General features: G+C 48.0%; 1 protein-coding gene across 1 annotated transcript; it reads right to left on the bottom strand.

The window, feature by feature from the left end:
- IL20RB (interleukin 20 receptor subunit beta) lies at positions 1 to 27,741 on the bottom strand. Its single transcript, XM_074964656.1, has 8 exons — positions 27,672 to 27,741; positions 12,190 to 12,316; positions 10,614 to 10,804; positions 7,899 to 8,018; positions 5,685 to 5,686; positions 1,726 to 1,876; positions 1,242 to 1,390; positions 1 to 136 (listed from the first exon to the last, which is right to left on the bottom strand). Exons 1-8 carry the CDS (start codon positions 27,739 to 27,741, stop codon positions 11 to 13), a joined length of 936 nt encoding a protein of 311 aa, XP_074820757.1. The 3' UTR covers positions 1 to 10.
- Positions 27,742 to 27,963: the final 222 nt, after the last annotated feature.

Below are 27,963 nucleotides of genomic sequence, written 5' to 3'. Positions count from 1 at the left end.
CTGGGCTGCTTTAAAGTGCGTCCTGAATCCACAGTCGGAGAATCTCTTTGGGGGGAATCACATGCACAGCCACGTCACAACATTCAGTCCCCTCACTCCTGCAGTGTATTAGCATCGCAGGGGACTCAGTAACTTTCTGTAAAAACAAAGACATGCAAAGCATCTGAGCAGCCTGTGCTGATGTAGTATTGTCCTGCAGGGGCATTTTGGAGTTAGAAACCTTTTCTGCCTACATTTTGCTTGCCCTCCAAGGCCCTTCTTACCTTGTCTGGCATAACTCCCCAGAGCCCCAGCTCTGCAGGGCCCAGCAGCCCCAGAAACTTGCTTCCTTCTCACTCAGCAAGGACCCAGAGAAGCTAGAGGTCATTTAATTAACCTCAGGCCACCCTTGCAGAGTCATTCCCCAAGGTATGGTATCCAATGCTTTCCTCAGTCTAATGTGCAGCGTCCTAAGCCACGTGCTTCCTTTGGGAGACAGCTGCATAGCTTCAGGCTGCCAAGAAGCATCTCCTACTAGACAGACGGAGTTATCCTTTTCTTAATAGAATCCCATGTTTCCTATTGATTCCCTTCAGCATGTTTGAAGGAATCCCCCCCGCCCCCCACTCCCAGAGGATTGTGGCCCTCAGGTCATTTGGAGTGGGGTTTTCAAAGGCACCTAAATGACTTGGGGTACAAATACTTGTTACTGGCTTTGCAGTGGGGGGCACCCTGAGCCAGCCTTGCTGAGTAATGTGGGTTTCCCAACTCCGGCAGACAGCCTGCTCCTGATGTGAGGATTACAGACCTGAGCCCTCAACCTGGCCAACAGGGGCAGCAAAAGCAAAGCAATGGCTCTGTGTGGGATCAGCACCATGGGTAGGTATCTGTGCCCTCTGATCCACTCCCTTTGCAGAGCATTTCCCAGATAGGTACCTGCCTTGGGATGCCACTGTCTGCTGGGGGAGCCTCTATGGCCAAAGTACGGCTGTCTAGGCCATGACAGCTGAGGCTGGGACTTCCTATGGGATAGGCTTTACCAGCCTGCAAAGGGGACTAGTTTCCAGCCTGGGAAATCCCCCTCAGAGTAAGTGGGGGAAGAGCTATCCACTTAGGAAAGCAGAACAGGCCAACTTAGCTTCAGGCAGCTGTGTTTGATTTCAGCTCCACTTGGAAGGAGCAACATACACTCACTCACTCAGCCTCTTCCTCCCTGGAAATATACAGCATCCCAGAAATAACAAGGAAGACAAAGAAATTACCAGGGTGTCTGGTAGGACAATGACTGGACAGCAGGAATACTGGAAGATTTGACTGATTTTCCAGGCCAGGAAAGGCAGGGCCAAGACACCTACAACAAATCCTGCGAAGGACACCACGGCAGTCATCATCCATGTAGATCTGCCACCATCTAGAGACAAAGGAAGGAAGGAGGACTTCAGCAGAGAGCCTCTGAGGGCAAGTGACACAATTACAGATCCTGAGAGAAATGCAGGGCCTGTCCTTCTCACTGACCCCAATGGGAGCCGTGAGGTCCAAAAGAATCAAACACTGCCCTGCCAGTGCAGGGATGATTCTTTCCCACACACCCACCCCGCTTGCGGAAACAATTGCAGCAGGCTGTGTACAGGGCAAGAGACAGCAGGCAGAAGTGAAGAGGAGAGATGCTGGCAGACTGGGCAGCTGCATAGAGAGTCACTGCACCATGCTTCCCTGATACTACTGGTGAGGAAGTCTGGTCATTACCTGGCCCGCGAACACACTGCGTTTGGCTGAAGTTGCTGCTTCTGTTGATGGCCTCTACGTAGGTCTGGGCTTTCACACAGTACTCAGCTCCTGCTTCCATGGTGTCCAGATGCACCACAGAGCTGATCCCCTTCACAGTCTTCTTGTACACCTGCCAGAGGCGATGACAAGGAGGTCAGAGTCCAGAGCCCAGTGAGAGCAGGGGGCTTGCGGGCAATGATGGCCTGATTGTAGGTTGTAGGGAGAAAGGGCTGGGAGAGTCAGAGAGGAATGGGGAGAAGGGAGTGGGAACTAAGGAACCAAGAGATAGAAAGGGAAAATGGAGGGGGAGGTTATGGGGTGGGAAACAGCGCAGCAGAGTGAGACTGGACAACCATCGGGATAGAAGGGATGGGATGAAAGGCACTATAAGCCAAGGGCAAACAGAGGCCTGATTGGAGCGAGTGCCTGTGTCAGGAGGTTGTGAAGGCATCTCCATGTACAGGGGGAAGGGAGGGGAGGCCACAGGGCCTAGAGCCCTAGGCAGGTGATCCTGGGTGCAGAGAAAGGCAGGAAGAACTCTGTGACCCCAGGCTCCTGCTCGAATGCCACGCCCCTCTCCCGTCCATTAAATGTGTGCGATAACTCATTGGCCAGGGCCTGTGGGTGAGAGGAACAAGCTCTCACACATGGTGAACAAGAGGTACAGGTGAGGGAAGGAATGAATGAGGGCAGGGATAGACTACGAGGGGAGAGAGTGCAATGGCAGACAAACCTCTACTCTGCCCCGCACTCTGGACTAAAGTCCCCTCCACTCCACAATTTTGGGATCCCCTTACTTTATTTACATCTGAGATGCAGAATTGCAACAGAGGTTAGAGAGACCGAGTTGTTTCCGCTAAGGGAAGCATTCCATTTTCATTTGTGTCCCTCACTTCAGGCTTTTGTGACACATTCATCACACTGCTGAGAGGGGGGCTTAATGTATTTGTTTTGCATGGAAATTCATTAGTTTTTCATTTAAAAAAAGAAACCTAAGGAATTCCATCATTTGCAACGGTAATGAACCACTGAATGGGTGTGAACCGACAGCACACTGCTATTACTTAAGCTACAGGAGGGACTCTGCTAACTAATAGCAATAGTGGGTTGTTATATTCTGTGTGCCAGCCAGTAGAGAAAGCCGTATAAACACACATTTTGCTAGTTGCTTTTAATTCTGTGAATATTCCAGATGCAATGTGCATCTCCCAGCAGGCACTGCTGAGCCTCCTGTGCCATATACATTCAATGTGCACAGAATTACAAACAGGACACAAGAAAATCAGAACCTCCTCCCCATCAAAATACCTTTCTCTAGGGGAACGTGCATTGGGCTGGGAGCCAGGACACTTTGTGGTCTAGTCACTAACTATTGTTAATACTTCTCTGTAATACACAGCCCTTATTATAAATCCTCACATAGTCCCATCCTAAGAGGAAGACAAATATTAGCCTCCATATGTTTTAGCAAAGCACTAGTTAACATGGGGCACAAGCTCGCTTCTGGTTGAGCTGGGAACAGAACCCAGGCTTCTAATATGACAGATGTTTGTCTCAGCCATTTAGCTACACTGTCTCTGAGAATGACTATGCCAAATTATGTGCTTGAGTATTCTGTCTGTAAAATGCAGAACTCCTGCATATGTAAAATGCTGTTTCAGTGAGTTACACATCATCCTCTGGTGGCTGGTCCATAGTGGACATGAGGCTTCTCCTGCTACCAGTTAACATAAGTAATCCTTCAGCTCAAGTAGTACCTATCAGTGCTAATGCTGCATGGCTCACAGCCTGCTCATGTTGCATTTGGGAGGGGGGGGTTTATAACTGAACATAAGATTGTTTTTTTATTATTTTAAACCTATGAAGTTATTTATAAAACATTGCAATCTTAATAACCTTCTTTTGACACAAAGTCAGAAGTTAGGAAGTGCCAGACTTAGAGTTGCCCGTGCAACTTCAGTCCTGCCCGCTTGTGTGAATGCATTATGTTTTATTTACATGGGAAAGTGGCTTTGTTTTAATTTAAATTGGGTTTTTAAAATCAACATCGTTAAACTGGTTCAAACTCCTGTGTGGTTGGTTTTATTCCTGTTTAAATCAGGTACATTTGCTTAAATGATTCCTAATTAATTTAAGATAAACTGAAATAAGTCTGATGTAAACCATAGTCAGTACATCCACACATAGGTTTGCAAGGGATTAAATTGGTTTAAAACCCTACCTGTAGTTAAATGGGTGTAGCTTTGCCATGTAGGCAAGGCCAAGATCTTTAATATAGTATTTTTTTCCACAGGACCCCTGCATCATTCAATGCACAGGAGGGGCCTGCTCTGGAGACGAATCAGGGATGTGTAGTAAAAGAAGATTGGGAAGGAGATAGGGAAGTGTTACTGCCATTATACAAGGAACTGGGGAGACCTCATCCAGAATACTGTGCGCAGTTCTGACCTCCCATGTTTAAGAAAGATTAATTCAGACTGGAAGAGGTACAGAGAAGGGTTATTAGAATGATCAGAGGAACGGAGAACCTAATTTACAAGAGGAGACTTAAGGATCTTGGCTTGTTTAGCCTAACTAAATGAAGGCTGATTGCTCTCTATAAATAGAACAGAGGGAGAGGAATTAAGGCTCAATGTTGGCATAAGAACAAATGGATATGAACTGTCCATCAAAAAGTTTAGGCTTGAAATTGAAAGAAGGTTTCTAGCCATTGGAGGAGTGAAGTTCTGGAACAGCCTTCCCAGGGGAGCAGTGGGAGCCAAAAATGTAACTTGTTTTAAGACTGAGTTTGATAAGTTTACGGAGGGAATGGTATAATGAGGTCACCTACAATGGCATGTGGCCCATCTGCAACTGCTATTAGCAAATATCGCCAGTGGTTAAAGATGGGAGAGGGAGGGTTCCGAATTACTATAGACAGTTCTTTCCCAGGGATCTGTCTGGTGGGTCTTGCCCACACGCTCTGAGTAACTGATCATCATCTTTGGGGTTGGGAAGGAATTTTTCACAGGTCAGATTCGCAGAGACCCTCAGGGGTTTTCGCTTTCCTCTGCACTATGAGGCATGGGTCACTTGCTGGTTTAAACTAGAGCAAAGAGTGGTTTCTCTGTAACTTGAAGTCTTTAAACCATGATTTGAGGACTTCAGTAGTTCAGCCAGAGGTTAGGGGTCTATCACAGGAATAGGTTAGTGAGGTTCTGTGGCCTGCAATGGGCAGGAGGTCAGACTAGATCAGTGGTTTTCAAACTGTGGGTTGCGACCCAGTACGGGGTTGCGGAATGTAAGGCAATGGGTCGTCGCAGCTCTGGTCTGCACCGGCTAAGGCAGGCTAGTCCCTGCCTGTTCCGACACTGTGCTGCGCTCCAGAAGTAGCCAGCAGCAGGTCCGGCTCCTAGGCAGGGGGGTCATGGGGCTCTGCGTGCTGCCCTTGCCCCAAGCACTTGCTCTGCATTCCCATTGTCCGGTTCCCAGCCAATGGGAGCTGGGGGGTGCGGTGCCTGTGGGCGAGAGCCGTACACAGCTGTTTGTGCACCTCCGCTTAGGAGCCGGACCTGCTGCTGGCTGTTTCCAGGGCACAGCGCGGTCCGCAGTGCCAGGACAGGCGGGAAGCCTGCCTCTGCACCCCGGCTGCACTGCTGACCAGGAGCCGCCGGAGGTAAGCCCATGCCCCAGCCCTGCACCCCAATCCCCTGCCCCAGCCCTGAGCCCCCCTCAAACCTGGAGCCCCTTCCTGCACCCCAAACCTCTCATCCCCAACCCCACCCCAGAGTCTGCACCCCCAGCCCAGAGCCCTGACCCCCTCCCACACCCCGACCCCCTGCCCCAGCCCTGAACCCCCTTCCACACCCTGAACCTCTCATTTCTGGCCCCACCCCGCAGCCTTCACCCCTGCACCCCAACCTTCTGCCCCAGCCCTGAGCCCCTCCCACACCCTAAACCCCTCATCCCCAGCTCCATTGGGTCATGGGCATTAACAATTTTCTTCAACTGAGTTGCCAGAAAAAAAGTTTGAAAACCACTGGACTAGATGATCAGAATGGTCCCTTCTGGCCTTAAAGTCTGCATCTAAGTGGGTGTGTTTCCAGTGGGGTCCTGCAGGGATCAGTCCTTGGCCCTACACTAGCCAACATTTTTATCAGTGACCTGGAAGAAGAAAAAGTTATCACTGATGAAGTTTGCAGATGAGACAAAAATTGGCAGAGTGGTAAATAATGACGAGGACAGGTCACTAATTCAGAGCAATCTGGATCTCTTGGTAAGCTAGACGCAAGAAAACAATATATGTTTTAACACAGCTAAATGTAAATGTAAACATCTAGGAACACAGAATGTCGGCCATAGGTACAGGATGGGGGGACTCTACCCTGGAAAGCAGTGTCTCTGAAAGAGATTTGAGGGTGATTTTGGGTAGTCAGCTGAATATGAGCTCCCAGTGTGACACTGTGGCCAAAAGAGCTAATGCGATCCTGAGATGCATGAATAGGGGAATCTCGAGTAGAAGTAGAGAGGTTATTTTACTTCTTTGTTTGGGTCTGGCATGACCACTGCTGGAATACTGCATCCAGCTCTGGCATCCACAATTCAAGAAGGATGTTGATAAACTGAAGAGGATTCAGACAAGAACGAGAATGATTAGAAGATTAGAAAAAATGTCTTATAGTAATAGACTCAAGCAGCTCAATCTATTTAGTTTAAAGAGAAGATTAAGGAATGACTTGAAAGAGTTTAAATATCTACTTGGGGAACAAATATTTAATAATGGGCCCTTCAATCTAGCAGAGAAAAATATAATACAACCCAATGGCTGGAGGAAGATGAAGCTAGACAAATTAGGACTGGGGAAAAAGGTGTAAGTTTGATAGTGAGGGTAATTAACTATTGGAACAACTTACCAAGGGTCTTGGTGGATTCTCCATCACTGACAATTTTCAGATCAGGTTTAGATGTTTTTCTAAAAAGACCTGCTCTAGGAATTATTTTGGGGCAGTTCTCTGGCCTGTGTTATGCAGGAGGTCAGACTAGATGAAAACAGTGTCCTTTCTGGCCTTGGAATCTATGAACCACAGCCTGCCCAGGCTAGGGGCAGGTCAATCAGACCTGGCAGAAGGGCAGACATCTTGACTTTGTGATTATTTTAATTGTAATGGTGCAATGTGCTTAAACATAAAGACTTGCTCTGTGACTTCCTGCATGAGAAGTGAAACACAAAATGGCAGCTGCCTTGGACAGGGACTTCCTTTCCAGTTACATTACTGCATACACCACAATTAGCTTATGATCATAGCTGCTACATCAGAGGTGGGCAAAGTACGGCCCACGGGACCATCCTGCCCGGTCCCCGAGCTCCTGAAACTGAACCGGTGCTCTGTGGTGCCCCGTGGCATGGCTGGCTCCAGCCGGGCAGTGTGGCTGGCTGTCCGGGCAATGCGGCTGTAGCACCGCCAGCCACCGGTGCTCCAGGCAGCGCGGAAAGGGGGCAGCCAGCAGGGGTGGTTGGATAGAGGGCAGGGGAGTTTGGGGTGGTGGTCGGGGGCGGGGGTGTGGATGGGGTCGGGGCGGTCAGAGGGTGGGAAACGGGGGTTGAATGGGGCAGTCAGGAAGGAGGGGGCGTTGGCTGGGGCAGCAGGGGGCAGTCAGGGGCAGGGGTTCCGGGGGCGGTCAGGGGACAGGGAGAACGGGTGGTTGGATGGGGCAGAGGTCCCAGGGGGACAGTCAGGAACAAGATGAGGGGTAGGATGGGGCAGTTGAGGGCAGTCAGGGGCAGGGGGTCAAGGGCAGTCAGGGAGCAGGGGGGATGGATGGGGCAGGAGTCCCGGGGGTGGGCAATCAGGGGACGGGGAAGTTGGATGGGGCAGGAGTCCCGGGGGGCCGTCAGGGGGCAAGAAGCAGGGGGGTCAGATAGGGGGCGGGGGCCAGGCCACGTCTGGCTGTTTGGGGAGGCACAGCCTCCCCTAACTGGCCCTCCATACAATTTCAGAAACCTGATGTGGCCCTCAGGCCAAAAAGTTTGCCCGCCCCGTGCTACATGCTATAGCAGGGGACTAGAGAGGGCAGAAGGATGCTGTGCTCAGAAAAATATCCCATGCACTTTCATTCTAAGCCATGCAGTGTTCTCCATTCTCACCTGAGAGCAAGGGCAAAACTCACCCAACTTTCCTGGCCCTTCCTCCAATAGAATATGTGGAATTGAAAGGCCGGTCCCAGGTCTTCCAGCTTCACCAGTAAGTGATACCCGTCTGCAGAGACTTCCATTACGGGTGGGGTGAGGAAAGCTGTCAAACACAGAAGCAGCACTATTACCACCACCAAAGGCAACCCTGAAACCCCCTTTCCCAAACTGGAAGAGAGGCAGGACATGTTCCCTTTTGTGACTCCCCTTGAGCTATATTGGCAGCCAATTGCTTCTTTGTGGCGGTTTCCCTTGATCTTCCTCCCTCTCTTCCCTGCTTTGTTTCTAGAGATAGTAGCAGCCCCTTGGGCCAGGGTGGATTTTATTCTATTAGGTCGAGGTATTTAGCAATAGCTGAGTTGCACAAACTTTAATTGTTTTCTGTGGGGGGAGGAACTGTTTTGTTTGAAGGCCCCATCCAACCAATAACAGAACCAGGTAGGGCAGAGGGTGCTGAGAAACCAGACCAGACTGGTTCTTCTGGACAAGGGGTGCTAACTCTCTCCAAAAGCCCAGAACACATGCTTTGAAACTCCTTTCTCTGACAAAAAGAAAAGGAGTACTTGTGGCACCTTAGAGACTAACCAATTTACTTGAGCATAAGCTTTCGTGAGCTATAGCTCACTTCATCGGATGCATGAAAGCTTATGCTCAAATAAATTGGTTAGTCTCTAAGGTGCCACAAGTACTCCTTTTCTTTTTACGAATACAGACTAACACGGCTGCTACTCTGAAACCTTTCTCTGACATTGGTTCCTATTGGCCTGATTTTCCAAAATGCTGACCCCTGTAGCTCCCATTAAGGAGTGGGGATTGTGGGTGGAAATCAGTCAGTCTGTTTCCTGCATACTGTAGGTGATTTTTATTCTTGCAGCGTTGTGTGTAACACTGCTGTAAATGACTCTTGTTGCATGGCTATTGTGATAATCAAGGCTTGCTACAGTTCTGGAATTAAGCCTTCCATGTTTGCAGTATTATAGGAACAAAGTTTGGACTCACTACTACTAAATACTGAAACATACACTTATTTAAGTTATGGCGAGGGTTGTTAAGTGTAGTATCAGGGCAGTGCAGAGATGACCTTTGAGTCTCCTTTGCACACAACACAGGGTGCAAGTTGCAGGGAACGTCTGTTTGGCCATAGCTGAGAATCTGGCCCAACGTCCCTTCCCCACAACAGGAAGGGTAACATCCCTCTGGCCAAATACGTGTAGAGAAAGGCACATGTTGGAATTTGTCCCCACACTCATTGTGCAGCCAGCATAGCAGTGTTCAGACACAGCAATGTGCGCAGGATGTAATCAGATCACATGTGCAAGGAGTTCTCCATAACTGGAAAGGCTGGAGAATCACTTTTCTTTAAGATGAAAGATGAGAATCTGAGGAACAAGATGCTGCCGCAAAAGTGTGCGACCTAGACCCAGTGTGACCCGGTCCAGTTGGAGCCCAGGCCTGAGGTGAGCCACCAGTAATTTCTGGCTGTGTGTTAATATTAATAAATAAGTTGACAAATAGGATGAAATTCAATAAGGACAAATACAAAGTACTACACCATAACGAGGGCCACTAACCTCTCGTGAGCTGGGTGTGAACCTGCATTCCATCTCTGCTCACAGTGCCTGTCAGCAACTACTCTCCAGCTAACCTACACACAGTCTAAAAGTATGAAGGAACCCCTGCTGGGGTAACAGTCCAACAAATGGTTGGCCTTCTGAGGGCTTTAGCCCTGTCTCTGGGCCTGTTTAAACTCTAGCCCCTTTCTCAGGCTCCAAAAGGAAACTTGTGCTCTTCTCAGGGCTTTGGCCACTTCACCAGTAGGGAGAGCCAGTCCTGCCCACTACTCCGGGTCCCAACCAGAGACCCTATAAGTAGCAGCCACGTGCTGCTTTCTTTACTAGTTGCTACTGCTGTATTCCCTGCGCTGCTTTCCACTCTGTCCCATCACCTTCTTGGGTTCTCCATCTGAGCAGGGTCTCTCCCAGGCCTCCACCTTCCACCACCCTACCCCCCAAAAAAGATTAAAGGTCTAGAAAACATGATCTACAAGGAAAGAATGAAAATATTGGGTTTGGATAGTCTGGAGAAGAGAAGACTGAGGGTAGACATGATAACAGTCAAGTATGTAAAAGGTTGTTATAAAGAGGAGGGTGATAAACTGTTCTCACTGAGAACAGGACAAGAAGTAATGGGTGAAAATAGCAGCAAGGGAGATTTAGGTTGGACATTAGGTAAAATTTCCTGACTGTAAGGGTTTTTAAGAACAGGTTTGACAAACACCTGTCAGAGATGGTCTAGATAACACTTAGTCCTGTATCAGTGAAGGGGACAGGACAAGATGATCTATCGAGATCCCGTCCAGTCCTACATTTCTTTATTATTCTAAGATTGTTATTACTTTTTAAGGAATTTAATTTTAAAATAACATTTATTGACATAAACTGATTTTAAGAATTAAAAAGGAATTTAAGTAATCACTAGTAAATAAAAAGTATCTATTTTGTTATGTATGAGTAATGAGATATTAATACGCAAATACTCAGTAACAGAACTGCAACTTATTATTTACTCCCTGTACTTACAGTGTGAATTGATCTGCTGTTTCAACATCAATGAAAACATTTTTTTTTCAAAAGGAACACATTTTATATTGGTTATCCGAGGTGTTGATGTGACTGTCAGGAGGAGGCAGAGAGCTTACTCGTTATGCGATTGAAGAGAACTTTTAGTGTGCTCCACTTTGAAACCTGAGAACCTAGGTTTGCCCTCACGCGTAGGTTATAGGGCACGGTGGCAGAGATGTCCTCTGTGACGTTGCACTGAGTCACAATGATGAGCGAACATTCGCTGATGGGTATCCAGATCTCGTTGGCATAATCTCTCTCATACTCCCTGGGGAAAGCAAAGAAAAGCACACAGGCAATACAGGATAAAATAACACACCTCTATCCTCACCTCTTAACCATCCCATATCCTCTAAGGACTCTACCCAGCATCAGCTTCACCTGGGTACTACTCCAGGTTTTTCTTCTCCAGGTTTTTCTTCTTTGTTACCAGAAGCACATGAAGCGTGACATCCACCATTTGCAGCAGGAGAGCATACAGCCACAAGCACAAGGCACATTTGAGAACTTAAGTGGAGTTTAATTGTCTCGCAGGCCATGTGCTGGGCTCAGCTCAGGGGGAATTTCACCCTGGGGGACATGTCTAAGCTTGAATTTTTAGTCATGTTTTAATTTACATGATCACAAATTCTACTGCAGACAGGATGCTAATGGACCGCTTGATGATTGCCGAAGATGAATCACTTGATGATTGCCCGGTTCTGTTCATTCTCTCTGAAGCACCTGGCATTGGCCACTGTAGGAAGACAGGATACTGGGCTAGATGGACATTGGTCTTACCCACTATCACCATTTTTATGTTCTTATGTTTGTAGCTAGTCATGCAGCTTAGGGTTAAAAACACAACTAGGAACAAATGTTTGTGCCCTGTCTACAAAAGAATTCACAATTTTACGAATTAATATTTGTTAAACTAAAAATTCACATGCAGACAAACTCCGATAGAATCAGATGTCCAACCCTCCCACCACACAACCTGAGACTGTTTGCCATCAGAGGGGACCCCTGGGGCTGGCATAATGGGAGTGGATGGAAGCAATAGGGGTGCATCTCAGCCTCCCTTATTCTTCAGTGTATCTGTGAGCGAGACGTGTGAAGCTGTTTGAGAAAACCCCTCCTTGGAGTGAATGAGAAAGGTGGAGTGAATGAACACAGTGATGCAGCCGCAGTGACGATGCAGATGCTTTTAGCATTACAGTTTCTTTTTAGCAAGGTGACTGAATATTCTACTGACTTTGTTTCTTCAGAACCCTCCTATATATTTTCCAAAATAATCTGCCGGCGGGGAAAAAATTCACTTGTATGTTTCTCTGTTCCCTCCCCGGTTCTTTGTCTGTTGCCTGTCTTCCTAGCTTGTGAGCTCTTTGGGGCAGAGACTTTGTCTCCATAGCCCCTAGCCCATAGTGTGGAATGCCCCTAGCCCATAGTGGGCACTGCTGTGATCCAAATAACACACAATTAATGATAAAGACCTGGGCTGCAGGCAGGCTCCGCATGAGGCCAATGACATTTTCCCACTTCTGCATTATTATTGATGGGACTGTCACATTTCTCCCGTATCAGTGTGCATAGACCTATGTATGCCATGTGCAGGGGATGCAAGGCTTTTGTCCAACTAGCATCCAGAGAGGGGAGAAAAAACAGGCGAGTTACCCCTGAAACTCAACAGAGTATCTCACAGTTTCTCCAGGGACCGTCACTGGACTCCAGTTCAGGAAGTGCTTCATGTTGGTGGACAGGATAGAGATATTCTGAGGGGCTGGCAGCAGGGCTTCTTCATCTAGGATTCCACCAAAGAGAGAGAAACAGCTAGCTGTGACCATTTGCTAAATGAATATTACAGTTTGGAAGGACATGATTCAATGATGAAGCTTCACGACGTGCTTTATCGTTTCACTTCAGCACTGCCACTCGAGCTCTGAAGGACTTTAAAAATTAGCATATAGGTTGAAATTATAATTGAAGATAGAATGATAAAGCACCTAGCTGTTTGTAATACAACAGGGACTCAGACCCAGGGCCGGTGCAAGGATGTTTTGCACCCTAGGCGAAACTGCCACCTTGCACCCCGCTCCGCCCTGAGGCATCCCCCCTGCAGCAGCTCCCCGCCGCCCCCCCTCCGCCCTGAAGCGCCCCCCTGCGGCAGCTCCCCGCCGCCCCCCTCCGCCCTGAAGCGCCCCCCCGTGGCAGCTCCCCTCCACCCTGAGGCGCCCCCCCTGTGGCAGCTCCCCGCCGCCCCCTCTTCCCTCACGGAGCCGTGCGGCAACTCCCCTCAGCCCGGGGAGCCGTGCGGCAACTCCCAGCCCCAGCTTACCTCTGCTCCGCCTCCTCTCCGAGCATGCCGCCGCCACCACTTCTCCCACCTCCCAGGCTTGTGGCGCCAATCAGCTGTTTGGCACGCAAGCCCAGGAGGGAGAGAAGCAGAGCACGGCGGCGCGCTCAAAGGAGGAGGCGGAGCAGAGGTGAGCTGGGGCGGGGAGCGGTTCCCCTATGTGCCACCCCCGTTACTTGCTGCAGGCGGCCTTCCCTGTGCCCCTCTGCCCCAGCTCACCTCTGCTCCACCGCCTCCCCGGAGCACGCTTTTGGCCGCCCCCAACCATTTGGCACCCTAGGCGACCGCCTAGTTCGCCTCGTGGTTGCACCGGTCCTGCTCAGACGACCATGACTTGTGTAAAGGAAAATCATGCCTCTGCACTCCATTAGAGTTGTCTGAAGAGGTCAATAAAATAGTGGATAAAACTGGACCTTTTAGAAAGGCATCCAATCTAGAATGAGCAACTCTGAGTGATGGAGAACCCATCACATCCCTCAGTAAGTTGCTCCAGTGGTTAATTCCTCTTGCTGCCTTATTTCCAGTCTGAATTTGTTTGGCTTCAGCTTCCAGCCATTGGGTCTTGTCCTGCCTTTTTCTGCTAGATTAAAGATCCCTCTAGTATCAGATATCTTCCCCTTAATCATCTCTTGGATAAACTTAATAGGCAAAGCCTCTCACTGGGAGGGAGGTTTTCCAAACTTTGGATAAGTACTATAGCTCTTTTCTGAACCCCTTCTAATTTTTCAAATGTGGACACGGGACCTGCATGCAGTATTCCAGGCATGATCCCATGTGTGCCATATAAAGGGGTCTTACTGTTGACTCACCACCCCCTCATAGCATGAGTTGGCAGTTCAGCAGCTCTGCCTCACTGTCCTCCTCTGGATGTCAGGGATCACGGGCGCCAACTTTCGTCAGCGCCGGTGGGTGCTCGTGCCCCGCCCCAACTCTACCCCTCCCTGCCCCTATTCGATCCCTCCCCAAATCCCCGCCCTAGCCCCACCTCCTCCCCCAAGCATGCCGCGTTCCCCCTCCTCCCCCCTCCCTCCCAGGCTTGCCACATGAAACAGCTGTTTCGTGGTGCAAGTGCTGGGAGGGATGGGGGAGAAGCAGGACCCAGCGGTGCACTCAGGGGCGGAGGCGGAGCGGAGGTGGGGGGTGGGGGGCGGGGTGGGGAGCTGCCGGTGTGTGCACCCAATTTTTCCCTGTGGGTGCTCCAGCCCCGGAGCACGCACGGAGGCGATGCCTATGTCAGGGATGTGGAATGATGATGACTTGGCCCTCTGGCCAGCTCACACTGTAGGTCCTCCCCTTCCAGGTGTTGATTGCCAGGATCCATGGACTAGAATGCTGAGAGCCAGGGTTAGCTGATATTTCCACAGTGCCACCATATAGCCCTGCAACCAGGGAGCACTGTTGGGAGTAGGTGCTGTAGGACATACTGCCCAAGGGACCCAGAGTGACGACAGTACCCTGAGGTCCTCTGATTGGCCAAGCAACCTATTTAACCCTCCAGGGTGGCCCAGGAACTTTTGTGGGCAATCACATAGACTTCTGGTCTGCTGCAATGCCAGACCTCACCTTGTATCCTGATCTCTGGTCTCCAATCCCAGCCTGACTCTTGCCTCTTGACTGCAGCCTGGTACTACCTCTGATCTTGGGTCTTCAACTATGGCCTGACTCTGACCCTGATTCCTGCCTCCTGATTCCAACCTGGTACTGCCTCTGATCTTGGGTCTTCAGCTATGGCCTGACTCTGACCCTGATTCCTGCCTCCTGATTCCAACCTGGTACTGCCTCTCATCTCTGGTCTCTGATCCCAGCCTGACTCTGACCCTGACTTTTGCTAACTAACAGTGTGAACCAAAGGCTATGAACCAGAGTTAGGCCTGGCCTTGGCAGAATACTAACACACCAGGTATTGGCTAATCAAGTCAGCACATGCCTGACCGGTGAGGACGGTACAACAACACCCAGAAGGCTCAAGTTACCATGTAAACAAATTCCCAAGAGGTAGCACAGGAACACACTGACCCCTCATAAGATAAGGAGGGGAATGACAGGATAATGGATGAGGATGTTTTGTTCAAACTAGCAGGTACAAGGTATAGGGGTGGTGACTAACAACATCTGGAATGTAATACATAAGTTGTGTGTATCAATGTATAAAAGGAGAAGTCATTGAAGGGGCATCTTTGTATCAACGAAGGGAACAGCATTCTGTTATGTTGACTGAGCCTTTACCTTGTCACGGGTGTACATGTGTTAGTGTCCGCATAACTCATTGGACAGGGCACTCGTACCGCGCTTTGCGGATAATAAACCTGGCTGAGCGCCTTCACCAACAAACTGAGCCTGTGGTCTTTCTTTCTGAATAACATCAGGGTCTGCTGGATCAACATGCTGCACGCTCTGTGAGAGCAGCTAACACTGGAGCTCCAAGAATAGCAGCATTAACACTGTGCAGCATCAGCAATGCTCTGTAACACTAACAAAAGTACCCAGCTCTAGTGATTCCTCCAACCCCTATTCACCAACTACTGTAGCTGTAACCACTAGGCAAGCCTGCCTACGGCTCGGTCTCTTTCACTGATGTCCCAAACAAAGAATGTCTGTCAGAATACTGTCAATCAACACATCTTCCACCTCTCAGGCTCTAGTTAACCTCTTCTCAGTTGATGCGGGGTTTATATATACATCAGCATCACAAGTGGTAACACCATCTCCCTGCTCCTAACCATAATCCCCTGTTTGTTTATCCAAGGATTATTTTAGGTCTCTTTGCCATCACATCATGGGAGATCATGTTCAGTCAGATCCCACCAGGACCCCTGATCCTTTTAAGAGTCTCTGCTTTCTAGGGTACAGTCCCCTGTCCAGTCCTGTGACCTATATTTTTGGGTCCTAGACATATGACCTCGCATATAACTGTATTAAAACATGTTATTCAAGTGAGCCCATTTTACTATGCAATCTAAATTGTACTGTATAACTGATCTGCCCCCTTCATTATTTGCCATTCCACCATGTTTTGTGTGATCTGCAAACTTCAATAATGATTTTATATTTCCACCCAGATCAGTGATAATCATATTGAATACCATTGAGCCAAGAACAGATTCTTAGAGAACTTCACTGCCCCTATTTGTTGATAACTCCCCTTTACATTACGTTTGGGGACCTGTTAGTTGGACACTTTAATCTATTTAACATGGGCTACCTTGATTTTGATCAGTGATAATATTTTAATCAAGATGTCATGTGGTACTAAGTCAAACTTCTTATATAGGTAGGTCTAGTTATATCATGTCAATAACATCTTTACCAACCTCATCGCAAACCAATGTCAAGTTTGTTTAACAAGACCTATTTTCCATACAAATCTGTTGAATAGAATTAACCATATGACCATTCTTTACTTCTTTATTATCGAAGTCTTGTATCAGACCTTCCATGGTTTTATCTGGGATTGACATCAGGCCCACTAGCCTACTTATCTGGGTCACTGTTTACCCTTTTTTAAATATTGGCACATCATTAGCTTTTTTCCAGTCTGCTGGAACTTCCTCAGTGTCCAAGATTTGTTAAAAATCAGTATCAGTGGTTCAGAGGGCTCCTTGGCCAATTCTTTTAAAACTTCTGGGTGCAAGCTGATTTAAAAATGTATGACTTAAGCGGTTGCTGTTTAACAACCTCTGCAGTTACTGCTGGAATGTCAAGTATTTAATGGTCTCTGTACTCTGTGAATATGGCATCGCGCTTTTTCCAGATACAGAACAGAAATATTTACTGAACACTTCTGCCTTTTCTGCATCATCAACAATTTTACCATCCTTTCCTAGTGGCACTTTAGGGTTCAATTTCCAGATCCCAGATCCTGAATCACAGCTGATGGGGCCCTGGGATGCATACTCTTCAGGAGTGGGTAGACAGGATCCTCACTCAACAGGATGAAGCTAATGGAAAACAGCTGTCTTCCCTGCCTAACCTGAATTAATCAGAACAGACCACGCCATCTACTCAGGACCTCATGAAGTAATCTGGAAGGAAGGAAGAGAATTTCAACTTTGCTCTTCAGAGAGGAGCCTAGAGGACCCTGATGCTTTGCACCATTACTCCTCCTTGTGATAAGTTGGATAGTTGAAGACAAGGTTTAGCTACAGTGACACACAGAAGTTTCTCATTCTTACTGTACTTCACATAGTTTTATATAACTCATTAAATCAGTCTTGGAAATGTAAAAGTCTGCTTGCCTTTAGCAAGTAACTTTTTTTAATAGGCAAGTAAAATATTAGTTTTTAAGTACAATTACTGCCACGGGAAGGATGGATTAGAACATCTGAGCCTAGGATGACACATTTTTATTACAATTTTGCAAGATTTAATTCAATCGGCACAAAAGAAAGCTTAGGGTTCTGATGTACTTGTTCTGGTGTGAATAAATCCACTGAGGTAGATGATATTTACTTGCCTAAGAATATTTAACAGCAAATCTGAAAAGCACTAACAGAAAAAGCATATGAGGGACACAGGTTGTCTCAATTATCATTCAATACCTAATCCACTGGCGCAAACTCCTCTCATAACTGGGCTTGAACAAATAAGGTAAATGAAGCAACACTCCTTTTCTGTCAGAAACTAGTTGTGAAACCCTCTGGCCTTACCCCTCTGTAGTAGCTGGTCTACACAGAGAACAGTAGTCTGCTGCCGCTACTAGTTACCCCATTAACTCAAGGGGCAGAGACCTGTGCAATGGATCTAAATGATGAGCCCTGGATTTCTGTATGATGGGATTTGTTTTTCAGTTTGCGTCTTAAAATAATTTAGGAAATTGTATACAAAACGGTGTTAAATGAATGTTAAGGTTGCAAAGTCAAGCACTCAAAAATCAGGGAATGACAGAGTTAGTTTAACCATATGCCTTTAGTTTGGCTCCCTTACATGTCTGCATTATGATACAGTCTCTAATTACATCAGCACATACTATTTTTCACACACTAGCTCTGTCTCATTCAGCGCACAGGATGGATGGTGCTCAGGGACTGAATCAGGTGCTGTTAAATGCTTCAGTATCTTTCATTCTGGCATTTCCTAACTTTTGAGTCCTTGATTTTGGAACCTTAATGTTCTTTTAATGTAGGGGGGGGGGGGTTTATGTAAAGAGCAGTTACGAATTCTATCTTTAGGTTGCCAGTCATTTCCATTATAATAATTTGGCTTACAGGAGGACTTTGAAATTTGGTAAAGGGGTAGTCCTGGGGCCAGGGAGATGTCTTTTGTTGACCCCAAGATGTTCTGATTTGGGAAAGTTATATCTTCATTTACAATATGTGTTTTCCTCAGTACACATTGTTCCTGGTTTGCTGCCAAAACCCACAAACATTCTATTAGTACTTCCCTGGAACCTTACTTCAGCTTGCCACACACAACTGCTCTGGATCAAACAAAGGCACAATGGATCATCCACCTATATTGGTAAGTACCCTGCAGCCAACAGCTAACTGTGTGGTACTAAAAAACCACCAAATTATAAGTTTGAGTCTTCCCTTTTCTGGGTGGTGGTAATAATTGTGGGCTTCTTACAAACCTTGTTATAGAGCAAGCCCTTCTACCCAACTGAAAGATAACACAAGCTAGGAAGAGGCCAAATTTTGAGCTAGATTGACTCCCCAAAAAAACCTGCCAAATCTAAGTACCCAACTGTGCTATCTGAAAAACAGGGCTACTAGTGTTTATGTAACTCATTGTTTCAGTATGTAATACACCCTTCTCAAGTATCTGGTTCACCAAGGACAACAGCTGCTGTAATCAATCCTTTACTCAAGTGCTAGAGGTCTGTGCTGCAGTGTTAGGGCATGGCTACACTTGCAGATGTAGAGCACTTTGAGTTAAACCCGCCTTTGGAGAGCGCAGTAGGGAAAGCGCTGCAGTCTGTCCACACAGACAGCTGCAAGCTCACTGGCGTGGCCACATTTGCGGCGACTTGTGATGACATTGGGAGTGGTGCATTATGGGCAGCTATCCCACAGAGCACCTCTTCCCATTCTGGTGCTGTGGCTTGTGGGAAGGGTGCAGGGGGTGCGGGGCATTCTGGGTCCTGTCCCAACGCCCTGTGATGCATTGGTTCGCATCCCAGCAAGCCCTGTGCTTCCGTCCACATTTGGCGCCTTCTTTCAACATTTTTTGTACTGCGTGCTCTGTCTTCCCTTTTGGTCTGTGGGAATGGAGCCCGAACTGCTGAGGAGTATGCTGACGAGTCTTGCCACCACGTCACGTTTTGTAGTTGAGTTATTCCTTATGATCCAAAGTGACAGTGAGGGATCCGACAATATCAACTCGAGTAACGCATATGACACGAGTTTGCTTGTGGCATTCACGGACATGCTCACCACCATGGAACGCCACCTTTGGGCTCGGAAAGCAAGCACTGAGTGGGGGGATCACATCATCATGCAAGTCTGGGATGACAAGTAGTGGCTGCAGAACTTTCAGATGAGAAAAGTCACTTTCATGGGACTGTGTGAGGAGCTCGCCCCAGCCCTGCGGTGCAAGGACACGAGATTGAGAGCTGCCCTGATGGTGGAAAATTGGGTGGCTATTGCAATCTGGAAGCTGACAACTCCAGACAGCTACTGACCAGTCACTAACCAGTTTGGAGTGGGAAAGTCGACCGTTGGAATCGTATTGATTCAAGTTTGCAAGGCCATTAATCGCATCCTGCTCAGAAGAACCATGACTCTGGGTAATGTGCATGCCATTGTGGATGGCTTTGCACAAATGGGTTTCCCTAACTGTGGAGGGGCGATAGATGGTGCACATATTCCAATTCTGGCACCAGCCCACCTAGCCTCCGAGTACGTTAATCAGAAGGGATATTTCTCTATGGTTCTCCAGGCGCTTGTGGATCACCATGGGCGTTTCATTGACATTAATGCAGGCTGGCCTGGAAAGGTGCATGATGCATGCATCTTTCGGAACACTGGCCTGTTCAGGAAGCTGCAAGCCGGGACTTTTTTCCCAGACCAGAAGATCACCACAGGGGAAGTCGAAATGCCCATTGTGATCCTTGGAGACCCCGCTTACCCTTTAATGCTGTGGATTATGAAACTGTACACAGGGAGCCTTGACAGCACCAAGGAGCAGTTCAGCAACAGGCTGAGCCAGTGCAGAATGACTGTGGAGTGTGCTTTTGGCCATTGAAAGGGCCGCTGGCGCTCTCTGTATGGGAAGCTGGACCTGGCCAATGACAGCATCCCCACGGTTATATCTGCGTGCTGTACCCTCCATAACATTTGTGAAGGGAGGGGTGAACGATTCACACAGGCATGGAACTCTGAGGTTCAACACCTGGAGCCTGAATTTGAACAGTCAGAGAGCAGGGCTATTAGAGGGGCCCACTGCGGGGCTGCAAGGATTAGGGATGCCTTGAGGGGGCAATTTGAGGCTGAAAGCCACCAGTACTGTCTGGTGCCCTGCATGGGAGTGAACTGCAGTGGTTCCAATGTTAGTAGGAATCTGTGTTTGCTGATGTAAGCAGAGTCAGGATGAGCTCTACCCTGACATCTGGTGGCGAGTCATGGTGGGTTGTGGAAAAAAACTTCAGGGGCTGATCTCATTTGCATAGAAACACCCACCCTGCCTAGATGGTCACTTTGGCTGCTGCAGGAGCCCCAGTTTCTCTGTTATTGGGGCAGGAATAAACTGTTATTATCCTGATTATGTGAATCAAGGACAGTGGAACTGTACTTGGCCTTTTGTTATGATGGAGGGACTCACCATCAACTAAGCAGCACTCGCTAGGCAAGGGTCATGGGTTCCAAAACCCAGTGAATGGAGAGAGGCTGGGGACAGGTATTAATAGTTGGTGGTATAGGCCCCCCTGGTGAGGGCCTTATATGCTAATTGCACTTCCTCCTCTCTCTACTGTGGAATATTGGAGCTAATTTTGATTCAATTAGGAGTCTAGTTACAGGCTGCTGAGCTGAATTCACTTTGGGCTAATGGTGCACCAGCACTGAGGCTCCCCTACTACAAGCTGAAATCACTGAGTATTGTGTTAAGTAGTGGGGGAGCCTGAAGATATATGGCGGAGCAGTTTGTGGGATGGCGAGCAGAACAGAGCATTGCAGTTTGCAGGACGGCGAGCAGAGCAGAGCGGCTGGTGGAGCAGAACAGTTTGTCGGATGCCTGGAGCAGCTCATGGGGGCGGCTGGCAGAGCGGAGCCCCATGGAGAGGTGGGGCAATCAGCTTTGGACCACGTAGGTGCCCCTTAAACCCCCCCCCCATCTCCACCCAGGGTGGGAGGTAAAACTCTGCAGATAAACTTTTGAACACTGGGGCTGCCCTGACCAGGGACAGAGACTTTTGGGTTATTAGACTTTTGGGACTTTGGGTGATTTTGGGTTGCTGGACTCAAGAACCAAAGGGAAAGGACACACCCCAATTTGCTTGGGGTGGGTTTTTTGCTCATGGGTTGTGTTACAAATCCTGTTGGTGGTGTTTCCCCAACATAATGCCACATTGTTTCTCTCTGTTATTAAAAGGCTTTTTGCTACACTCAGACTATGTGCTTGCAAGAGGGGAGGTATTGCCTCTTGGAGGCGTCCAGCGGGGGTGGTATATATTTGTCCCAGGTCACTGGGTGGGGGCTCGAGCCGGTTTTGCATTGTATTATTGGAATGAAACCCCTAGATACTGAACCCGGCCCTTGTTGCTGCCAACTCTGATGGGCAGAAGGGTTACACTATGCTGACTTGCAGTGCCTGTTTCTTTCCTGGGCTAAGGTATCTTTTACTTTATGCAATAATAATGTTTTTAAAGCCAAAAAATCCATTTATTGAAAAGAAACACAACTGCTTGGGAAACAGAAAGGTCAAGAGGGTGGGATGGGGAGGGGAACGGTACAATCACAGATTTGTGTATGTCCTGTTATCATACTCAGCCTTCCTGTCTGGAGTGCTGTGCAATGAGTGCTGCACTTCAGGGCGGCTACACTGCATGGTAATGGGGGTTGAGTGCAGTGGGTAAGGGTCATAGTTTTCAGGGCTGGGTGGTGAAGCTACAGGTGTTGGAGGGAGCTGGTGGTGGTAAGAACCCAGATGTTGGGGAAAGTGGGTTGGAGGTGACATGGGGGCACAAGGGAAAGAGTTTTGGGACAAGGCCCGCCAGGGGGGTGGGGGAGGCGGGCACGGTAGTGCTCCACCTGCATTGCTACGAGCGCCTGGATAGAGACCGCTTGGTGCTTCATTATGCTTTTGAGCTGATCTGTGCTTTGCTGCCGGAGCACCGCGCATTTGTGCCGGCGCTCCTCATTCTGCTGGTGGATCCTCCTTTCACTGTCCCGCCACTCCTGAACTTTTTGATTTTCATGACTTGAATGCTGTATTACTTCATGCAACATGTCTTCCTTGTGTCTCTGTGGCCTCTTTCTGATTCTTTGGAGTCTTTCAGCTGGTGATAAGACGGCTGAGATCTGAAGGTTGGATCTGTAAAGGCAAAATGCAACACTTAACAGAGGCAGTATTGTTCACACCAGACAGAGCAATGATTCCCCTGTACTTAAGGGCAAGCACAGTCTACACAATAGCATAATTTGCCCGTCCCAAAGCGAGCACACATAACCCACAGGAGCCCCAAAATGGTGCGTAAGCACAGGGTCAAGCGTGACTGACTGTTTCACGGCTCTACTGCCCTCTGGGTTTCTGTGCCTTGGGGAGAGCCAACAGCGGCAGCGGGCCCCTATACTGAACACTGTCCCCACATTTTCCACAGGAGTTCGTCCTAGAAGAGATCTCACTACTGAGGGTGACCTGGGATGCAAGAGAGGGTCTTCTACAGCAATGCAGCTTCTGCCTGGCCCACATGCAGCTTGCCTGTGTGCAGCAGTGGTCCCCCCACCTCTCACAGCACAGTGGACAAGTTAGCCTGACTGGGACAAGGACCACAGTGGCTCTCCCGAGAAACCTGCGCAAGCGCATTGTCCAAGTTCTGGATTAGACCTTTGAAGAGATCACTGAGGCCAATTACTGTGATATGAGAGAGCACATCAATGCCCTATTCCGCATCTAGGCATGCATGCAGCCCTAACCCTCCTCGCCACAAGAGCCCGCACTGAATAACTTCCTTCCAAAAATAAAAGCCGCTTACCGGGAACCTCCTCTGATGTTTGTCCTTCCCCAAGCACTGGCCGTCGCAACTGGCTACCTTCCTCCTGGCTTGAGAACAGCTCCTGGCTGCATGCGTCTAGGAATTCCAGGGTGTCTTCCCCCCCCCCCGGAGCACCCTCGCTCCTGCTTTGCTGCTCTTCCTCCTGCCTTGTTGAACTGGGCTCTTAAGTGTCCATGGTGGTACTCGCAATGGAGATGGGGTTGCCCCCCAATGTTGCGTCCAGCTCTTTGTAGAAATGGCAGGTCGCAGGGGCAGCACTGGAGCGGCTGTTTGCCTTGCGGGCTTTGCAGTAGGCATTCCACAGCTCCTTCACTTTAACCCTGCACTGCAGTGCGTCCCGGTCATGGCCCCTTTCCATCATGTCCCTTGATATCTGCCTGAAGGTATTGTAATGCCTATGGCTGGAGCGCAGCTGGGACTGGACAGTTCCTCCCCCCCAAACACTGATGAGGTCCAGCACCTCGCCATTGCTCTATCCCGGGGATCGCCTGGCACGTGGAGGCATGGTTACCTGGAAAGATTCACTGAGAGCACTCCTGGCTGAGCAAACAGGAAGGGGATTTTCAAAATTCCCAGAGAATTTAAAGGGAGGGTCTGACGGTTGGTCACCTGAGGGCAGGGCAGTAGAGTTCAAAGTGATGACCAGAGTGGCTAGAACAGGCATTGTGGGACACTTCTGGAGGCCGATCACAGTGTACTAACAGACCAGGGCATCCACACTGGCGCCGCAGCGCTCCAGCCGGGGCCCAGCAATTGTTATGCTTCTTGTGGAGGTGGATTACCAGGAGTGCTCCAGCCACAGAGTCCAGGTGCTGTACGTGCCTTGCCAGTGTGGACGCGTCATGAGTTAGGGCACCCGGGGCTGTTTAATGAGCTCTAACTCGCAAGTGTAGCCCAGCCCAAAGCTTCCACCTCTCGCAGCGGTGGAGTAATTGTGCCGACGGACGAGCGCTCTCCCGTCAGCATAGCGTGTCTTCACCAGATGCACTACAGCAGTGCAGCTGCATTCGTGCAGCTACACCAATGTAACATGGTAGTGTAGACTTGCCCATAGTCTGAAGCCAGAGGCGCAACTGTGTAGCCAGCATGACAGAGGAGTGCAAGAAAGAGATTTCCTCAAATGAATTACCAGGAATCATAAAAGACACCTGACAAATGGTTAAAGGCCACCCTGTAGCTCTCTGTCATCTTGTGGGGTCTCAGAGTCACTCCCCAGGTTGTGATCAGGAACATACACTCCATACACAGGATACATAATTCAATGTTTCTGTTAAATACCCAAACCAACAATTATTAATAAGCACCTCCAGCCACCCCTGTGCCACAGACACCTCATCAAAAACAATGAGGAAACCCTGTGATTAACCCTGGGAGAAAGGAGATGCTAAAGCCATCATAATTAGGGGAGTGGCGACTAGGAGGAGGGAGGTGATCATGATGGTCCCTTCTGGCCCATAGTCCGTGAGATGTTACCACTGTATACAGCATTGGGGAGAGCCATGCTGGACTGCTGCATACAGTTCTGCAGTCTAGATTTGGAAAAGAATGTTGAAAAACTGGAGAGGGTGCAGAAGCGAGACACAAAAATTATTCAAGGACTGAAGAAAAGGCCTGATCATGACAGACTTACAGAGCTTTATTATGCTGTACCTCCATGGGGAGACAATGTCAGGTGCTAAGGGGCTCTTTAATCTAAGGGAGGGGGAAGCAGAACAAGAGTCAATGGCAGAAAGTTAAAGCCAGATAAATTCAAATTAGACATTAGGAACAAATGTTAGCAGTGAGGGTGATTAACCATGGGAACAAACTAACCCAGGTGGAGTCTTCATCTCTTAATGTCTTCACATCAAGATCTGATGCCTTTCTGGAAGACATGCTTTAGCCAAACACAAGTCATTGGATTCAGTGCAGGAGGAACGGGCCTGTGTTATGCGTAGGGCCTTACCAAATTCACGGTCCATTTTGGTCAATTTCACAGTCACGGGATTTTTAAAATCATAAATTTCATGATTTCCGCAATTTAAATCTGAAATTTCACAGTGTTGTGACTGTAGGGGTCCTGACCCAAAAAGAAGTTGCAGGGTGGTTGCAAGGTTATTGGAGGGGGGTTGCAGTACTGCTACCCTTACTTCTGTGCTGGTGGTGGCGCTGCCTTCAGAGCTGGGCAGCTGGAGAGCGGTGGCTGCTGGCCGGGAGCCCAGCTCTGAAAGCAGAGCTGCAGTCAGCAGCAACGCAGAAGGATGGCATGGTATGGTATTGCCACCCTTACTTCTGTGCTGCTCCTGGTGGGGCACTGCCTTCAGAACTGGGCTCCCGGCCAACAGCTGCCGCTCTCCAGCTGCCCAACTCTGAAGGCAGCACAGAAGTAAGGGTGGTAATGTCATGACCCCCCTAAAATAACCCCGTGACACCCCTGCAATTCCCTTTTGGGTCAGGACCCCCAATTTGAGAAACACTGCTCTCCCCCATGAAATCTGTGTAGTATAGGGTAAAAGCACACCAAAGACCAGATTTCATGGGGCGGGAGGGGAACAGATTTCATGGTCCAGGACATTTTTTTTTATGGCCATGAATTTGATAGGGCCCAAGTTATGCAGAAGGTCACACTAGATAATCTAGTGGGCTCTTCTGGCCTTAAAATCCATTAATCTTGCCCTTCTGGTTCATTTCTTGCCTTCTGTTCCTTTCCCCTATTTAGAGGTTTGCATTGCCCTTGGGAATCTCTGTGATAGAATTAAGGAGCCTCCATGCCAAGTGTAAGGATTTTAATTTCTTCCCTTTTCCCTTTACGCTCTTTTTGACAAGCCTCCTCATTTCTGGGAAGTTCCCCTACATAAAAGTCAGTGTCTCTGGGCTAAATTTTGGTACCTTTCTTTGTAGCTGGAGAACGTAATTACATTCTTTTCACTGTTGCTTAGTCCTAAATAACATGCAGGAGATTGTTAAAAAGTAACTATAGCTGAGCCACTATGTCAAGAATAGCCTCCCACTACTAGCTGCTCCAAGAAGTGGTTGTTTAAGACAGCTGTTTTCAGCCAAGGGTACTGTGCCCCTAGGGGTACGCAGAGGTCTTCCCAGGGATACATCAACTCATCTAGATATTTGCCTAGTTTTACAACAGGCTACATAAAAAGCACTAGCAAAGTCGGTACAAACTAAAATTTCATACAGACAATGATTTGTTTATACTCCTCTGTATACTATACACTGAAATGTAAGTACAATATTTATATTCCAAATGATTTATTTTATAATATATATGGTAAAAATGAGAAAGTAAGCAATTTTTCAGTGACAGTGTGCTGTGACACTTGTATTTTTATGTCTGATTTTGTAAGCAAGTAGTTTTTAAGTGAGGTGAAACTTGTGGGTATGCAAGACGAATCAGACTCCTGAAAGGGGTACAGTAGTTTGGAAAGGTTGAGAGCCACTGCTTTAGAAGACAATTTAGAAACAGAGAAAAGGAATAGGAAGATCTAACAGGTTTCCTAAAACTCCAGAACAAGGATTGTGGTCAACTTCTCTGCTCCTCATGCACAGGAAAATTAAAAATGAGAGATTTTTTTTGCCATTTTTCAAAATTTGGCCAGTTTTGTCACACTTTAAAAACAGTCATCATATGCTTCCCCATTCCACATTCAGCGAGTGTGGAAGACATTTCCTAAAATCATTAAATCATATCACTAAAATGGGGCCAACATTTCTCCTCTTCCCCTTTATGGGAAAATGAAAGACTTTTACACTTTGTGTAATGAAAGAATCCAGGGAGAGTCTGTTCCTGGCTCATGCAAAACTATTAGCCACCCCTGAGAGCTGCATGGAGCAGGAAGGAGCCGGGCAAGATACAGCATGATTCAGAAGCAGAGACTACACACTTATGAAACACAGAACCCAATGAATATTTAGTCCTGCCATGTGTGCAGGGGACTGGTCTAGATGACCTCTCAAGGTCCCTTCCAGTCCTCTGATTCTATGAATCTGAGCTGACAGGCACTGTGTGAGGATCCTTCCTAGAGGGATTAAAGAGTTGTGGAATACATGGTTTGAAGCAGAGATCCAACTGCTACTGATGTTAAGGGAATGATTCCCACTGGCTTTCTTTGGTGGGACGTGTCTTGGCTCCAGCATAAGCAGCACAGAAGAGCAGGCAGTAAAACACTTTCAGTCCCCCAAGATATCTACAGCCTTCTGCTTCACCTTTCAGGTCAGGCTTACATGTTAGTAACAAAAACTTTTTAAACTTGCACTCTGAGCCTGCAGCTGTAACACAGACAGAACCATCATTAAGGCAGTCTGGTCCAAAGAGGGCTTGTAGGGTCACCCTTTTAGATGTCAATGAAAACTAGGAAATACTACCAAAAGATCCTAGACACACACTATCCGCTTTGTCCCAAAGTTGAAATCCTCCTTTGGATTTGATAGTCCCTTTCTATCATTTGTTTACAAATTTCCTTTTTAATCTGATTATTCCAGGGTTAGCTCAGGCAAAGATTTCTAACTCAAGACCACTTGTTCTTAATCTTTTACAAACTGGATTGAATCTCATAATTTGAATACAATAAATGTTAAAGCGAGAGAAGATATTTGACGCCCTTCCCCCAAACGTACTTGTTGTTCTAACTTGTGTCACCTTTGGGCATTTTGGCCATTTACCTGTGAGAAGAGGTGCAATCACAGAGCAGAGAATGAAGATGAGGCTTGTGAACATTTCACTCAGACTCATTGTCTTTGTCCAGGTTCATGCCATGTAGTTTGGCTCTGAGTTTCCTCTTCCCAGACAAGGAACACCATTCAGTCTATCCATGCTTTGAGCAATGTGGGGATTCTGAATCTCAGCACAGACTTTGTGTGGATGTCACTGCAGAGTGGAAACTGATCCTGTAATGATCAAGCCAGGAACAGGCATCCTCCTGCCTACACAGCCAGATGCATTGCTTAGGAGGGC

Source organism: Natator depressus, chromosome 10, assembly GCF_965152275.1.
Source record: "Natator depressus isolate rNatDep1 chromosome 10, rNatDep2.hap1, whole genome shotgun sequence".
Taxonomy (NCBI): Eukaryota; Metazoa; Chordata; order Testudines; family Cheloniidae; genus Natator; species Natator depressus.
Note: the sequence above shows the minus strand (reverse complement) of the source record. Positions and strands in the feature narration are given on the sequence as shown.

Excerpts from the sequence above, each read along its gene's own strand:
- IL20RB (XM_074964656.1), bottom strand. The coding sequence starts at position 27,741 with ATGAGTCTGAGTGAAATGTTCACAAGCCTCATCTTCATTCTCTGCTCT. Across the intron at positions 12,317-27,671 it reads GATTGCACCTCTTCTCACAG|ATGAAGAAGCCCTGCTGCCA; the intron begins GTAAATGGCCAA and ends GTGGAATCCTAG. Across the intron at positions 137-1,241 it reads TTGTCCTACCAGACACCCTG|AAAGTTACTGAGTCCCCTGC; the intron begins GTAATTTCTTTG and ends TTGTTTTTACAG.